We start from the raw sequence: 18107 nt of genomic DNA, 5'->3' as shown, positions 1-18107 counted from the left end.
TGAGTAATTATTTGTGGTCTGAATCAAGTGGTCTGAATCACGTTTATTTGTCAAAAAAAAAAAAGACTTTAAAAAGCAAAAACTGCCGCTTGTCAACTTTTACTCTGTCTTACGTTTAATTTTCCAGATCCGAGCAGCTTCCTATATTAAAAGACTTGAGCGTATTATTCTTTTTTTACATATATATAAACTTTTAATTTATATTATTTTCTTTTTGTTTTGTTTGTTTTTTAAAATAATATTTCTTCATGGCTCGCCTGCACGATGCTATCGGCACATCAAGAGCACACAAAGACCTGGCTGCCAGTTTGCGACAACACGCTTATTTATGTGGGTCCTACATCATATTAGGTTTGTAAGATAGTTCGGCACAGATTAGATTGTCTCTAATTTATATATCCTATGTTCATCTAACTACTGTTCATCACATGAAAGTCAATTTTTAATCCCTGAATTTTATAAATATATTTTATGATAAATTACGCATCCGCCCAAGTTAGAGGTCTAGCGCTAGCACATGAATTGTGCTCGAATACATACTTGCACCGGCCGATAAAGAAAGTATATCTATAGAGAAAGAAGAGAATTGTTATAAAATATGAACATGTGTTTTTTTTAATCAATCATGTTTCAAAATGGCGTTGATCAAAGAGTACATATTGTTGCAAAAGAGCCTTGCCTTCTACTAGGTTAATGACAGCCTAGTATATTATACATGATTGAATGTGCCTCCACCAGTTTGTTCTTTGGACGCCACCTTCTCTTGGCGAGGTTGGTGAGAGGCTGTGGTTCGCTCCCAAGTACGAACACTGCCATCATAATTCGTGACGCTTCATGCCATTATCCATTGACGTCATCCGAGCGATGCATATGGCGCTTCTAGAAGGAACTTAAATAAAACTCGTGATGGGACCTGAGGAGGAAATACGTCCGTTGAGCTTGTACTGGACCCCACCTCTAAGATACGTGTCCAATTTGGAACCTGGCATGCTCGTAATCTTAGCCCAGACCCAACCCCACGCGTGAGACGTGCGGGAGAACCGGACCGGTGACGAGTGGACAGATCCGTGGTACGTACGTGAACCATAACTATCAGATGCTGACCCTTTTAAACCTTAGGCTCGTTTGGTTCGCGGAAATAGAAGTGAGGAAAATGTGGCCAACGAAAAAGTAAAGTAATGAGATGCTTCTTATTTATTGGGGCTTTTAAAGGGGAGAGACGAGAAAGTTATATTCTCATTGAAATATGATTCCTATATTTTATGGAAAAATTTTTCCCATGAGAAACATGGAAAAGTTACTTTTCTATTTAGTGGCAATCACTCTATTTTTACTTTTTTCCAAAAAGCCCCTTCAGCATTAAAGATGCATTAAAGATTTAATTTTTATTAAGGACATAATAGGAATTATACATAACTTTTCCAGAAATGGATGCCTAACCAAATATAAGCACTTTGGAAATTTGTTACTTTTTCATTATCAATCAAATATACCAAAGTACTTTTCTAGGTATGTTCTTCTTAGGAATTTATTTTTCAGAAATCATATTTTTACAAGGAAAAATGCTTTCTGCAAACCAAACGAGCCCTTAAAATTTCGGCAGGTTGCGTTTTGAACGACGGCTCCTGTGGGAGGGTTCTCATCTTGTATTGGTGGGATGTCATTTTCCTGGGGTCATTTAATTTCTGTGGCTGAAAGGCGTGGCTCTTCTCACAATGGATATGGCATGTCCCGTGTTTCCTGGATATCTCAAACACTACTATCTGTTTCCTTTATTTTTCTATCATAGGTGGGGATAATTTGGTCCTCAAATTAAGAGGATTGATTATTAATCTGTGAAAAATTTTACATCATTATTTTACAAAGAGGAAGCATATACTATCAGGTGGAGTACTCCTTTTCATCACGGACAAGGCATTTTTTTGGTGAGCATCATGAAGAGGGCTAGTAGCATATGCATCGAGATGAACCATTCTTTTTAAGCTATTAGGGGAATGCAAACAAGCGTGAAAACTGGAAGGAACTTTTTAAATGTTTCCACAAGTAATGCTTCCATCCTTTCTACGGAATGATTAATCAGACTCCCCACCACTATCACAAAGATTCAAAATTAAGCTATCACTCAAAGCACATTCCTAGTTTTGATGGAGTTGCCTCCAATTATTATTACAGCCTAATACTGTTAAAGTTGCCCAATATTTAAGAATATAGATGCACAACCTTAGTGGGCTACAGGGTCTGCTAATTGGTAAGTAGTACACCTAGCTAATGCATTTTTTCTCTCCTGTCATTCTATCAGAGTGAAGAGGTTTTCCAATAGCGCTGACGATGTAGCTCAACCCAATAACCGTCCAAACTCCAGAGGAATACCATAGAACCTGACCCAAACTTCGACGCTGTGAACTAACTCCTTGCCTTCTTGCCTTCGTAACTTTAGCGCTAGCTGTTGAAGGGTTCCGATCATGTCATGATTGGCAGCGGAAGCTAGGGATTTTAAAAATTTCTTAATAAATTTCATTGACATGAAATCCTTATAAGCCTAGATCACCTTAATGGTAACAATCAAACAATATAAATATAAATGCTGAAATAGAAGAATACCTATAACGCTAAATCCAAGTTTATAGAATCTTCACGAGGCGTCCAAGTGTCCGCCCTCCAACGGTGATCCACACAGAAACTCGATCAAGACTTTAGCTCCAAAGATTTTTTATCCTTAATGCTGAATCCTTCCAAAAGATTTAAATTGGCTTGCTTGCTCTTCTCTCTTATTTTTCTTTCACCCTTCTAAATCACGTCTAATCTTTTTGCCCTAAGGAAGACCTCCTTGTCTTGGCTTAGGACACTCTAGAAGTAATGCTAGAAAGAGACAATGGCTTGTAAGAAAGAAGGGATAAGGGAGAGAGAATGCTATGGAGTTGGAATGGAGAATACGGTGGAATGGCTCCCTATTTATAGATGTGAAGGGATGCATCCTAGCCATCCCTTCATGCATCAAAGGGTGTTTTAAGAGGATGCCAACAAGAGAGAGAGGGAGGCGTATCAAGCTTTAGAAAAAGCCGTATCTAATGATACGCTTCTTTCTCACGTCTTCCTCTTAAATCCTGATGATCCAAGGGCCCAAATGCAGGGAACCAAAGCTAATGGTCTAGATCTAGGCGCCATCTAATGGTCCAGATCAAGGCATCATCATCTAAGGTGCCATCCAATGGTCCAGAAGCAAGATGCCATCACCAATGGTCCAGATTTAGGCGCTGAGCAGTGGTCCAGATCTTTCATCCAGGGAGCCATCCAGTGGTCCAGATTCAGGCGCTGAGCAATGGTCCAGATCTTTCATCCAGGGAGCCATTCAGTGGTCCAGATTCAGGCGCTGACCAATGGTTCAGATTATTCATTCAGGGAGCCATCGAATGGTCTAGAATAAGGCGCCAATCAGTGGACCAGATCCTTCATCCAGGGAGCGATCAATGGTCCAGAAGTGAAGGCCCTATTAAACCCAATCCAGTTGGGTTTAACCAACTTAAAGGAAACATTAAACCTAATCAAATCAGGTCTAATTAAAGCCAAATGGGTTCCAACTCTTGGCTAACCCATATTAGGTCATGATCTAATCATATTAGATCAACCTAATCTAAAAATCAGATTCGAATTTAATTTGAATCGGGAGCTAGGGTTTGCAATACCTGCTAGGATGTTTATCTTGCAAACATGATCTAATCCAATTAGACCTTTGATAAGTTTTCTTGTGGTGTGACCCATTGGGTTCCATACTTAGCCAGCAATGGGTGTGAGTGCGAGTTGACCCAACTTGATTAGAACGCTTCTAATCGATTTAAGTCCAAACTGCGCGAACCCGAACTTAACAATTAGAATCCTTTCTAATTGGTGATCGAATTAAACTCTTTAATTCGATCAAACCTATAAGACAAGATTGACGTCTAGCAACGTGTCATGTCTACCCAAAAAATATGAAATTTGGTGGAATACCAAAAATACCCTTCAGTGGCAAGTTACCGTGCAATTCAATCCTTTAATCAAACTGTATCCCGAATATGTATATGAGTATGAATATATGTCAAACTCAATTTCATATTTATATATTTCTCAATCTTCTAATGATAATTCGAATAATGAAACATTAGAAACTCTTTCTAATTTTCATTGTGCTTTGATCAAAGGCTCCCTGCTGAATTATCATATGATTAGAATAAATAGGATGCGTCTTTTCTTACTAGAAGTGATTAATTCCTTGTTGACCTACTCATAACTTTCGTACACAATCCACCATATCCAGAAGACCTCGTACGCAACTTATTGTCATGAATGGGTGGAAACCAAAATATGAATTTATGTGCACAAGATACTATGGTGATCTCAGGTCAAAGGATTAGTTGCACAACTCCTACTAAGAGAATCATCTTTTAACATGTAAGTAAGACTTCATAAGATTTCTTTTTGTAGGTCAATTCAGTGAACTCATTCCTCTAATGAGCACCCACATCATTGTATTAGTGTCTCTACACAAGTGATTGTGAGATTAATCACCCTCTGCATCGAGCATACATAAGATGTGCCAGTCTTTCGGGTAAACATTGATCCCCGACTCAATGTACCAATGACTGAAAATATTTAAGATTAGGGTTTTAGGTCTTACTAGTATGATCTCATCATAGCCTCAAAACCATTGCTTTAATCTAAGGGGTTTATCACAAATATAATCAACAATATATGATAAAACACAATGCCTTTATTCATATTTAAATGTCATGTACATGATTTGGAAAATCAAAAGAAAATTCTTCGTAATACAAATTGCGATTGGCTTGTAGGGCATCTATTCTTTCAATCTTCCACTTGCACTAAAGCCAATCGCCCTTATATTTCATCCCCATACAATCGAGGTGGCGATCGAATTGCTGTTGTGGTAGAGCTTTAGTGAACGGGTCTGCTAGGTTGTTCTTTGTGTCTACTCGTTCAATCACTATGTCTTGTCTCTCGACGATCTCTCGAACGAGGTGGAAGCGTCTTAGAATATGCTTGGATTTGTGATGAGACCTTGGTTCCTTTGCTTGAGCAACAGCTCCAGTGTTATCACAATAAACTGGGACTGGTCCAGCAATTTCAGGAACTACTCCTAACTCAGAGATGAACTTCTTCATCCAGACAGCTTCCTTAGCGGCTTCACTTACAGCAATGTATTTTGCCTCAGTAGTTGAGTCAGCTACAGTTTGCTGCTTGGAACTCTTCCAGCTCACTGCACCACCATTTAGGGTAAAGACATACCCTGAAGTGGACTTGCTATCATCTGAGTCTGACTGAAAACTAGAATCAGAAAATCCTTCTAGTTTCAACTCAGATCCTCCATAAACTAGAAAAATATCTTTAGTCCTTCTCAAGTACTTAAGAATATTTTTCACAGCTATCCAATGATCCTCTCCTGGATCAGCCTGGAATCTGCTTGTTATGCGTAAGGCATAAGCAACATCAGGTCTGGTACATAGCATAGCATACATTATTGATCCTACTGCCGAAGCATAGGGAATAGAATACATTCTATTCCTCTCTTCAGATGTCTTAGGAGACATTTTCTTAGAGAGACGTATGCCATGACTTATAGGTAAGTAACCTCTTTTACTTCTTTCCATGCTGAATCTTTTCAGCACATGATCTATGTACCTAGACTGGGACAAGCCTAGCATCCTTTTAGATCTATCCCTATAGATCTTTATACCAAGTATATAGGATGCTTCTCCCAAGTCTTTCATGGAAAAGCTTTTTGATAGCCAAGTCTTGACCGAATATCATTTTCAATGATCAGTATGTCATCTACATACAATATTAAGAAAACAATGACACTCCTACTAGTCTTCTTGTACACATATGGTTCATCCACATTTTTGATAAAACCAAACTGTTGTATCAAAACGGATGTTCCAACTCCTCGATGCTTGCTTTAATCCATAAATGGATCTCTTGAGCTTGCATGCTTGATTTGCTCTCTTACTTGAGACAAATCCTTCTAGCTGTGTCATGTAAACCTCTTCCTCAAGATATTGACATCCATCTGCCAGATTTCATGATCGTAGTATGCAGCTATTGCAAGCAAATTTCGAATAGATTTAAGTATGGGCAACTGGTGAAAAAGTTTCATCATAATCAATTTCTTGCTTTTGCCTGAAACCTTTTGCTACCAGTCTAGCCTTGTAGGTTTCTACTTGGCCATCTGCTCCAATCTTTTTCTTATAGATCCATTTGCAACCTATAGGGTTTACACCCTCTGGTGCATCAACCAAAGTCCATACTTGGTTGGTATACATAGAATCTATTTCGAATTTCATGGCCTCTAGCCATTTGTCAGAGTCACTACTCATGACAGCTTCCGAATAGGTCAGAGGATCATCGTTCTGAACGATGTGAGCTTCATCATTCTCAATGACAAACCATACCTCTTAGGTGTATTTCACACTCTATCTGACCTTCAAAGTGGAGATGTGTGTTGTAGTTGTACCTCATCAATGGGTACATCTGGTTGAGGAATATCTTGTGTCTCTATTTGTAGATCTTGAACTTCTTCAAGTTCAATTTTTCTATCCTTGCCTTTTTCTAAGATAAACTCTTTCTCTAAAAAAATGGCATGCCTACCTACAAAGACATTTTGTTCGGTAGGATGATAGAAGATGTATCCTATACTATCTTTAGGATAACCTACAAAAATACATTTATTTGATCTAGCACTTAACTTGTGTCCAAAATTTCTTTTGACATAAGCTTTACAGTCCCATATCTTAAGATACTTAAGATTAGTCTTCTTTCCTCTCCATATCTCATATGGAGTACTAGATACAGATTTTGATGGTACCCTGTTTAATATAAGTGCAGCAGTTTTTAGGGCAAAACTCCAGAAGGAAATAGAAAGATTTGTAAAGCACATCATGGACCGTACCATATCTAATAAAGTACGATTCCTCCGTTTGGCTATACTATTTAATTGTGGCGTATACGGAGGTATCCATTCAGAGAGAATGCCCTTTTCTTTAAGATGATTTAAAAACTCACTAGAAAGGTATTCACCTCCTCGATTAGATCGAAGGATTTTAATATACTTTCCAGTTTGTTTTTCAACTATACTTTGATACTCTTTAAACTTATCAAAGGCTTCGGATTTATGTTTCATAAGATACACATATCCGAACCTTGATAAATCATCAGTGAATGTGATGAAGTAAGAATATCCACCTCTAGCTGGAGTTGTCATAGGACCACATATATCTGTATGCACAAGTCCTAATAACTCACTTGCCCTTTCTCCATGTCCAATGAATGGAGACTTAGTCATTTTACCCATAAGACAAGATTCACAAGTTTCTAATGATTCATAATCATAAGAATCAAAGAACTCTTCTTTGTACAACTTGTTGATTCTTGATTCGCTTATGTGACCAAGTCGGCAATGCTAAAGAAGGGTGTTATTTACTTCTTCTCTCTTTCTTTTATTGCTTTTATCAATATGAAAGACATTGTCATTAAGTAATAGAGCAAGAAGACCATTTTTCATAATGCCATTGCAATAGACTTTATTAGAAAAAGAAATTGAGCAACCATTGTTCTTTCCATTAATCTCAAATCCTTTCTTTAACAACAAAGGAATGGAAAATACATTTCTAATAATCTTGGGCATGTAATAACAATCTTCTAACTCCAGGAGCTTGCTCGACGGCAACTTCAATAAGTAGGTTCCAACAGCTTTAGCCTGGATGGACTCTCCTCCAGCGCCATAAAGCTCAAAGTCACCTTTCTTCAAACTTCTAATTCTCTGTAGTCCATGAAATGTCTTGCATATATGAAAACCACAACCGATATCCAATACCCATGAATTTGAATTTGAAGAACTTAATAACAAACTAGCATGTAACATAAACATACCTTCTGATGCAACTCTTGCATCAGGCTTTACAGTTGCAAGAAAACTCTTGCAATTTCTTTTCCAGTGGCTTTTCTTGCCGCAATGAAAACAGGCACCTAATCCGAAGATTTTTCTTTCCTTTATTCCTCTTTATTTTACTACTTTTAGTAGCATCATCCCCTATTGATCCAAGATCAGGGGTTTTGAGGATGTAAGAAAGTTTCTCCTGAGTGAGAACAATTTTAAGATTTCTCAACCAGTCCACATAGTTCGGACCGGTCAACTTGTTGGCATCTAAGATGCCTCTTAGTGATAGTGAATATGCCATTAATGCAGAATTTTATTCTACATATATAAAGAACAAAACTAACATAAACAGACCAATCATGATGACATATGTACAATTAGACTAGGACTTTATCTAATTATTATTCCCACTATTTTATTGAATATCATAGCCCTCTCCTATGATAAACGAGAAAACTTAATTTTTCTTAGTAGGGTTGAGATCCTAATTCTTCATAAAAGCCTTGTGGTTACACAACAAACCCTTATGAGTTCAAAGGTAGGAAACTCTTTCCAATTGCATCTCATGCAATTCTCAACTTTATCCTGTCCTCTTAAAACACTTATAGCCTTGTGGTTGCACAACAAACTATAATGTTTTAGTTAAGTCAATCCCTTCATTTCTAAACAGTTATATTCAAATAATATTGCTCTTGTGGTTGCACAACAAAACAACATATTAAAATATGTCATAAGCATCTCTATGCACCAAGACAGTATAACATCAGTCCCCATTGCAAGTCTTGTGGTTGCACAACAAACTAGCATGGATCTTGAAATAATAATGACGAGGCATGAAGGAAGGCTATTAATAGTGTTATATCAACATTAAAATTATCCATAATATGCAATCAAACAATTGGCCAGGTAAGCAGGTAGAAGGCTCCCCTTACTCAGAGAGTAAGGTCCTAATTAGAGAACCACTTTTAGTGCTTTCCTTAGACACCAATTAGATTAATTGTTCTAGAATGGGTTAGCTCAAAGTTTTTTAACACTATGACTTAATATAATTTTTATTGAGGGCTAACTGGTCTCTAGCACATTCTTTTAATTGTAACATATATTTAACATGTCTAAAATAAACTATCATGCACAATGGCTATCTCATAGCATGTATAAATCATAAGTAATTGATTGAATTAATTAACATGTTTCAACTATCTTCATATGAAAAATTCCGTTTCATGACATTTTATTACATATCATATCATATATCAATCATACATTTCAGCAATTCACTAAGCATATGACATTACTATCTCATAGTAAATTAATAATCATACATCATGCATAATTATTTGATTGAACCAATTAAGGACGGCTCTGATACCACTAAACGGGGAGTCTCCACTCCTACATGGGTTCGGTCCTATTAAAAATAGGGTGACACCCATGTATAACTATCAGAGCACGCATCTCTATACACCTCCGGATGGAGGGCCACGCTTCGTCACACGATCACGCATGAGAGTTTCCGGAGATCGGTCACAACTCTTGGACCTTTGCTCTGATACCACTGAAGGGTTCCAATCATGTCATGATGGGCAGCGAAAGCTAGAGATTTTAAAAATTTCTTAATAAAGTCCATTGACATGAAATCCTTATAAGCCTAGATCACCTTAATAGTAACAATCAAACAATATAAATATAAATGCTGAAATAGAAGAATACTTATAACGCTAGATCCAAGTTTATAGAATCTCCACGAGGCGTCCAAGTGTCCGCCCTCCAACGGTGATCCACACGGAAACTCGATCAAGATTTTAGCTCCAAAGATTTTTGATCCTTAATGCTGAATCCTTCCAAAGAATTTAAATTGGCTTGCTTTCTCTTCTCTCTTATTTTTTTTTCACCTTTCTAAATCACTTCTAATCTTTTTGTCCTAAAGAAGACCTCCTTGTCTTGGCTTAGGACACTCTAGAAGTAATGCTAGAAAGAGACAATGGCTTGTAAGAAAGAAGGGATAAGGGAGAGAGAATGCTATGGAGTTGGAATGGAGAATACAGTGGAATGGCTCCTTATTTATAGATGTGAAGGGATGCATCCTAGCCATCCCTTCATGCATCAAAGGGTGTGATAAGAGGATGCCAACAAGAGAGAGAGGGAGGCGTATCAAGCTTTAGAAAAAGCCGTATCTAATGATACGCTTCTTTCTCACGTCTCCCTCTTAAATCCTAATGATCCAAGGGCCCAAATGCAGGGAACCAAAGCCAATGGTCCAGATCTAGGCGCCATCTAATGGTCCAGATCAAGGCATCATCATCTAGGGTGCCATCCAACAGTCCAGAAGCAAGATGACATCACCAATGATCCAGATTTAGGCGCTGAGCAATGGTCCAGATCTTTCATCCAGGGAGCCATCTAGTGGTCCAGATTCAGGCGCTGAGCAATGGTCCAGATCTTTCATTCAGGGAGCTATCTAGTGGTCCAGATTCAGGCGCTGACCAATGGTCCAGATTATTCATTCAGGGAGCCATCCAATGGTCCAGAATAAGACGCCAACCAGTGGACCATATCCTTCATCTAGGAAGCCATCCAATGGTCCAGATGAAGGCGCCAACCAGTGGACCAGATCCTTCATCCAGGAAGCGATCAATAGTCCAGAAGTGAAGGCCCTATCAAACCTAATCCAATTGGGTTTAACCAACTTAAATGAAAATTAAACCTAATCAAATCAGGTCTAATTAAAGCCAAATGGGTTCCAACTCTTGGCTAACCTATATTAGGTCATGATCTAATCATATTAGATCAATCTAATCTAAGAATCAAATTCGAATTTAATTTGAATCAGGAGCTAGGGTTTGCAACACCTGCTAGGATGTTTATCTTGCAAACATGATCTAATCTAATTAGACCCTTGATAAGTTTTTTTGTGTGTGACCCATTGGTTTCCATACTTAGCCAGCAATAGGTGTGAGTGCGAGTTGACCCAACTTGATTAGAACTCTTCTAATCGATTTAAATCCAAACTGTGCGAACCCGAACTTAACAATTAGAATCCTTTCTAATTGGTGATCGAATTAAACTCTTTAATTCGATCAAATCTATAGGACAAGATTGACGTCTAGCAACGTGTCATGTCTACCCGAAAAATATGGAATTTGGTAGAAATACCAAAAATACCCTTCAGTGGCAAGTTACCGTGCAATTCAATCCTTTAATCAAACTGCATCCTGAATATGTATATGAGTATGAATATATGTCAAACTCAATTTCATATTCATATATTTCTCAGTCTTCTAATGATAATTCGAATAATAAAACATTAGAAACTCTTTTTAATTTTCATTGTGCTTTGCTCAAAGGCTCCCTGAATTATCATATGATTAGAATAAATAGGATGCGATCTTCTCTTACTAGAAGTAATTAATTTCTTGTTGATCTACTTATAACCTTCGTACACAATCCACCATATTCAGAAGACCTCATACACAACTTATTGTCATGAATGAGTGGAAACCAAAATATGGATTTATGTGCACAAGATACTATGGTGATCTCAGATCAAAGGATCAGTTGCACAACTCCCACTAAGAGAATCATCTTTTGACATGTAAGTAAGACTTCATAAGATTTCTCTTTGTAGGTCAATTCAGTGAACTCATTCCTCTAATGAGCACCCACATGTTTGTATTAGTGTCTCCACACAAGTGATTGTGAGATCAATCACCCTCTACATTGAGCATACATAAGATGTGCCAGTCTTTCCGGTAAACATTGATCCCCGACTCAATGTACCAATGACTGGAAATATTTAAGATTAGGATTTTAGGTCTCACTAGTATGATCTCATCATAGCCTCAAAACTATTACCCTAATCTAAGGGGTTTATCACAAATATAATCAACAACATATGATAAAACACAATGCCTTTATTCGTATTTAAATGTCATGTACATGATTTGAAAAATTAAAAAAAAATCCTTCGCAATACATATTGCGATTGGCTTATAGGGCATCTATTCTTTCAGCTGCACCATCTGAACTAGCAGCACCAACTACTTTTCGTCAAGTTACAAGCTACGACGCAATTCTGGTATGCTCCTGAAACTGATAATGTTTAATTCTATGGAATTTTCTATACTTGACCGAACAAGACAAATTTCAGTGATTTCAACCATATCGAATGATCTTTCGAATTAGTCACAGAAAAGAGAAGATAGGAGTCGTGAACAAGAAAGGCAAAGACCATTAAAGGAGCCCAAGTATTGGAATAGCAGGCTATAGATTTCTCTCAAATAAAAGTTCATACTAAATTATATTATTTTGCTTAATATAGAATAGATACTCCTAAACCTTAACTTTTATATAAAAATTTATGAAAAATAGAGACAAAGTTGTCTCTCAGGTTTTATTACTTATCCGCCCTAGTCTTGCAAATCAAGTTTTTGGATAGCCAACAAACTAGTATTTTTGTAAATTGAACTTGTGCTTTGCTGCAGCATCACTCTTTAAATAAACACATCTGATAAAATTTCAGGATTTGTCATCAATTTCTCTATTTTGAATAAGTGTAAAAATTAGCAAACATTATTAATGAGAAAAAAAAGAACAAAAGAAAGCATTACAGAAAGTAGGAAACAAGCTTCCATTTTATACTAATAATGATTCAATCTTTTCTAAATACCATTACAACCATTAAGGACATAATCAATATTTTTATTGATTTTCCATTATGACAAGTGAATTGTACCGATGGATTATTAAAGATCCAAATTGATCCTCACACTTTTATCTTCAAAGCAATGACAAAAACAGGATGCTTGGTCTTCTCCTCCAAGAGGTGCCTTGCAACATTCTTTGCATATCTTGAGAATAAATCATCAAGTATCTGCTCCCCAAAGTTACGTGCAATCACGGGTTCTATCACTGCTCTTATAGACTTTGCCACATTTTCTCCGCTTATAATATTGTCGTATATGCGATCATCACTAGAGTCATCAAATGGATCCCAGTTCGACTTGAATATTTCTACTCGATCAAGATCAAATAATCCTACACTTTGTATCACTGCCCTCACCTCCTCCATAGAAGGTGCGTAAAAAGGTAAATTGAAGGCATCCACCTTTTCCTTTTGCAAGATACCCTGTATTCAATAATCAACACATTTCAAAGAATCGGTTGTCAATATATGCAGCAAATTAAATAGCATTTTAACAATAAAAACATAAAAGATGTTGTGGATCTCTTTTTAGCCCCCCGATGGGAATGTCCCCTTAACCAAACGAACTCAAAGTATTGGATTAGAAATCATCTTTCTATATCAATTCTCTTTTCTTTCTATCCCTCTCAACTCTCTTTCCATTGGTCTTCTTGTTAAATGCTTTCTTCCAAGAGAGATATCACAAAGATATGAATGAAGTCCGGCACCCAAAACACAGGTATAGTATCATAAGTTTATAAAAGAGGAGAACATACCTCTAGGACCATAGCATTGAGTGCCTCAGCCAGTAGTCCCCAAAGCTGGCTCAGTTCTCCACTCGGTGCATATTTGTTAGTCCCTCCTAAAAACGATAGGACCATTCGTCCTCCGAAACCAAGTTCTTGGAAACGAGACTTGAGAAATGTCGTGAAGTCTCTGCGGTATTGCTCTTGATATGATTCCACCACAGTAGGTGGACTTGTCTCTGATATGTAAATGTTTTCCTTGTTTAATGGAACACCAGTTTTACTCTCAACTCCTGGAGGAACCTAGAGTTTCAAAATTAAAATCAGTATCCTGAAATATTAAATGACATATGGTTGCAAAAATAAGAAATGTCTCTGTATGGTACCATTCGAAATCAAGTGATGCCGCTTGGTTTGGAGCAGCACATACCAATTTGGCTTATATGTCAAATCGAACATTATTATTGTATGTTGCCATACTAGTAGGGTATAGCATGATCAATATGGGACGGCACAAAAGTCTGTCTGGTCATATGATACATCTCATTAGAAGCCAAGAGGTGACACTTCTTATGGTAGGTATTTACCATTTTACTACTATCTTGGATTGAATATGGAACTTCTTTTATGAAGATTTTCTCGTCAATGAGTATGGCTAGGGTATCAATAGAGGCCGATAACCTACTAACCTCACCTAAAATCAACACAAAATATTGGGTTTTGATATGAAAAGCAAACCGGTGGGTTTGGATTCTGAGTTTAGACCCAGAATTTTTTTGGCTCAGGTATTTGATTAGGTAGGTCTATACCCAAAAACATGAATTCGATTGGATTAAAATATTCATATATGTATACACACACACATATATATTCATATATATACTTACATATATATATATATATATATATATATATATATATATATATATATATATATATATATATATATATATATATATATATATATATATATATACACATTCATGTATATATATCTGTGCATCTATAATTTGTTTAATCGTAAAAGAAAAAATCAAGGAGAGAAGCGAGATCATAATCAATCGTGTTCCACCAAATTGTTATCCATGTCATTTGTTATTCTCCATTTTATAGTATATTTTTTATTATTTAATACTTATATTGATCTCCATTATTTTAGAATCTTTTCCATTCTTCACGTCTTTTAGTCGCATGGATGCTTAGGTAACAAAAGAGTTGAAAAAGTTCCTTCTTTTAGCTATAATTTTAATATTTTTATATATTCATGTTTCACAACTCATAAGGTAGCATTTTGGGATTTAAAAAATTAAAACATAGTAAAATTGCTTGTTGAACATCCAATTTCTACCCAAAATCAAATTTAATACATGACCTTTTTGAGATCCAATACTGATTATGGATATAAAGTATTAATTAGGTTTGAGTTTATATATAGTAAATCTAACCTAAACTCAACCCATTGGCACCCACGGTATATGCAATTTGTTTCTGGAAAGAATCTCATTTTACATTTTTTTAATTTAAAAGATATATTTTCTCTTAGTTTTACCGGTTTACAGATTTTTTAGTTATAAAAAATATTTTATTATTATTACTATTTGTTTAGAAGGAAGGAGGGAGATGTTAGGTGTGACGGTGTCCCCCACCTTAATATATTCAGAAATATAATGTACAGTGGTCAGAGCTTGTGTTACAAAAGTCCAGTGGTGCATTTAAGGATCTTAGACCCAAAAAAGCCCTATGAAAAAAACATCAAAGAGGAGATTAGGAGGTTTGGCTGGATGCTTGTTTGTATAAGGTAAGAGGTATTAGTATGAGAGCTCATGCGGATATGCATTTAGTCCCATATTGACTCCTCCCTTGGTAAATTTTGATAATATATAGGACTAAGAAATCTAAATTATCTTTTGGGCTAGCTTTTTAGGTAAGATCCTCGATCGTTACAAGTAGTTTTGGATCAAACCTGATCATGACCTATGTCAATTAAAGAAAACCGCAATAATAGAATCATAAAAGGGATTGATTACAGATTGATCATGATATTTATGATTATATCTAGATTCTTAGCCTGATGAAAAGTGTCAGTGCCGACATATTTAATTAGTCCTACATCGACATGCTTAGGATAGAAATTAAGTACTTAATTATCCAAAAACTCAAATAATATTTTCAACATGAATGATATACCGGTGGGTGCCGCATCATATGCTAGACCTGCCAATCCCAAAATGAATGTCATCAGTGCTCAACGAAGGCACATAGTTCTTACAGTCTATGCATCAGGGCTCGGAGTCCTCGACGCTTTGTCAGATGGTGGTTCGAGCGAGCTGTACCGCCTACCAAATCTGGTTGGCCAAGAACGCTCGTACATTCGGCGAACGATATATGTCGCCAAGATTTGTGGTCGAGAGTGCCCGCTGTCAGGCGGCAGAGTTGTGTCATATCACCCCCGCTGGAGCGACCTTGATAGCTCGGGACATTTTGAGCTCCCACTCTGCTTCGATCGGCAGCATCCCGCATGGTGTTTTTCACCTGGGAGCCCCCACCCCCGAACTTCTTCAAGGTCAACTTTGATGGGTCAGTCCTAGATGGTGGCACTAGGGGAGGCGCGGGTTTCGTTATTCGAGACCCGTCTGCTAGGGTCGTGGCTGCTGAGGGTAGTCAGCTATTTGACACCTCGGTGCCGAGTGCGGAGCTGAGAGCTGCTTGGGCGGGCCTTTGCCACGCCCTGTATGTATTACAGGCCAGGTCTGTCATCCTGGAGGGTGATTCTGTTACCGTTATCAGTTGGATCCAGGGGGGTCCTAGGGGTGACGGTACAGACCATCCCTTGCTCCGTGACATTTGGGCTGTGGTGAGGGATGGATGGGCCTTTCAGGCCAAGCATATTTACCGTGAAGCCAATGATGCGGCGGATTGGGTGGCTGTGTATGTAGCTAGTCATTCCGGAGGTACCTTGTGGACTGGAGATGGGGAGCTGCCTTTGGCACTCCGAGGTATCCTATTTTTTGACTTTATTGGGGATATCCGTACCCGTCAGGTATGATCCACCCGTATTAGCAAAAAAAAAAAAAAAAGGCACATAGTTTATCAGGTTCCATGTGATATAATACATCGGCGGCTTCGGATTTTATCTTTGGTGTGAAGAAGTGATTCACCTTTTTTTTCACAATATGCACTGTTGGATCACACAACAGCCGCTACAAGAATCGTGCAAACAGACGGAAGAGAGTTTGGAGTGCTTCGAGAAGTATACGATGCATGATCCAACAGTTTGATGTCGTGAAAAAAATATTAATCATTCTTTCATACCAAAGAGACAGCCGGAGCCGTGGGTTGCCGTGTGACACTGGGATCTGCTGATTCATGTGTAGCCAATTGATTAAAAAATGGGTGTGCAAGGAGTCTTATGTGATTTACCGGAAAAGAAAAATTATTATATGCACATTTAACAAAAAGAAAAAAAGAAAAAATAGAGAGTATCATATATATGCAGGTATAGAAAAAGAAGGAAAGATGCAAACCTGAGAGAGCCACATGAGACAGTAGGAAGAGTGGAAGAAATGAACGCTTCGAGAGGGGAAAAGCCTTCCATAGAAAGAGCCAGGCACTCCCACAACATAGAACGGCGGAATCCGCTCTTGCTTCTCTTCCTTTAATTTCTCCTCGTGTACTTCCAAAGACTGAAAAATACTGTTGAAGTCATTCCCCGGGAGATCGTTCAAGAAGAACAGGATCTCCGGCGGGGGCCGTCCCAGCCGTCGGCTCTGATCGTCCACGATATCGATGGCCTCGAAAACCACATGAAATGTGTTAGGACCAGAAGAGCAACCCAAGTCAGCCACCACCATGCTCTCAGGCAGGGCAGTCTTATAGACCTCTCTCAAGGCCTCCTCCACTATGGGCTTTGCTTCAAATATTGCCTTCTCCTGGGAAAATTCACAAGCAGAAGGTTAGAAATGGACTTGATACTTAATGTAAACCTTGGGATAGAATGAGGAGGCTAAGGAAGATCGATGACTGACTTGAACCCTGGAGTTGGTGGCGTAGCTGGTCTCTCCAGCACCTCCAACCATGTGAAGAACTTGCTCTACCTTCATCCCCATTCCTTCTAATAAACGCTTCTAATTGCCTCCTCTCTGAACTTGCTCTACGCTAGTTCTCGCGCTTTGGTGTGCTCGCTCTCAGCCATGAGGGCCTATTTATAGCTGGACGTACCTGTTTCACGTGTGAAGTAAACGTCGTGAGTGCTGATGTCTAATGCCTGACGTTACGCCCTTCGCGTCACATTTTGGGAATTTCATGCGGCCGGTACGCATGGCAGATTTTATGGATAGAAATTTTGCTGATGCACATTTGACACGTCTTCTCGTTATAATAATAATAAAAAAGAATGTATCAATAATTTATATTTATTTTTATATTTTATAATTGCTATTACAATAATATATACATCAATACATACTCTAACGATATGGCAACTAAGAAAATACCATAACAAGATACTAAATGTGTTCAATATGTCCTCTCAAACTTAAGATGGTAAAGTAGAATCTAACTTAAGTGTGAAAATCAGATCATAAAAGCGGCAAAGTAGATGCACTTTGATGAAAATATTAGCTATCTGATCAACTGAGTTTATTGAAAAAAATCGTGAATTAAGTATCACGAACAATGTGTTGGCGCCCAAAATGATAATAATTTTCGAAATATTTATCGTGTTTATGAAAAACAATGTTGTGAGCAATTT

General features: G+C 37.7%; 1 protein-coding gene across 1 annotated transcript; it reads right to left on the bottom strand.

Moving 5' to 3' along the window:
- Positions 1-12692: 12692 nt before the first annotated feature.
- LOC120104922 (anthranilate O-methyltransferase 1-like) lies at positions 12693-17516 on the bottom strand. Its single transcript, XM_039116831.1, has 4 exons — positions 17383-17516; positions 16882-17286; positions 13388-13660; positions 12693-13055 (listed from the first exon to the last, which is right to left on the bottom strand). The coding sequence occupies exons 1-4, from the start codon at positions 17461-17463 to the stop codon at positions 12693-12695; spliced, it is 1122 nt and encodes a 373-aa protein (XP_038972759.1). The 5' UTR covers positions 17464-17516.
- Between the last annotated feature and the right edge of the window lie 591 nt (positions 17517-18107).

Source organism: Phoenix dactylifera, unplaced genomic scaffold (genome assembly GCF_009389715.1).
Source record: "Phoenix dactylifera cultivar Barhee BC4 unplaced genomic scaffold, palm_55x_up_171113_PBpolish2nd_filt_p 000143F, whole genome shotgun sequence".
NCBI lineage: Eukaryota > Viridiplantae > Streptophyta > Magnoliopsida > Arecales > Arecaceae > Phoenix > Phoenix dactylifera.
Note: the sequence above shows the minus strand (reverse complement) of the source record. Positions and strands in the feature narration are given on the sequence as shown.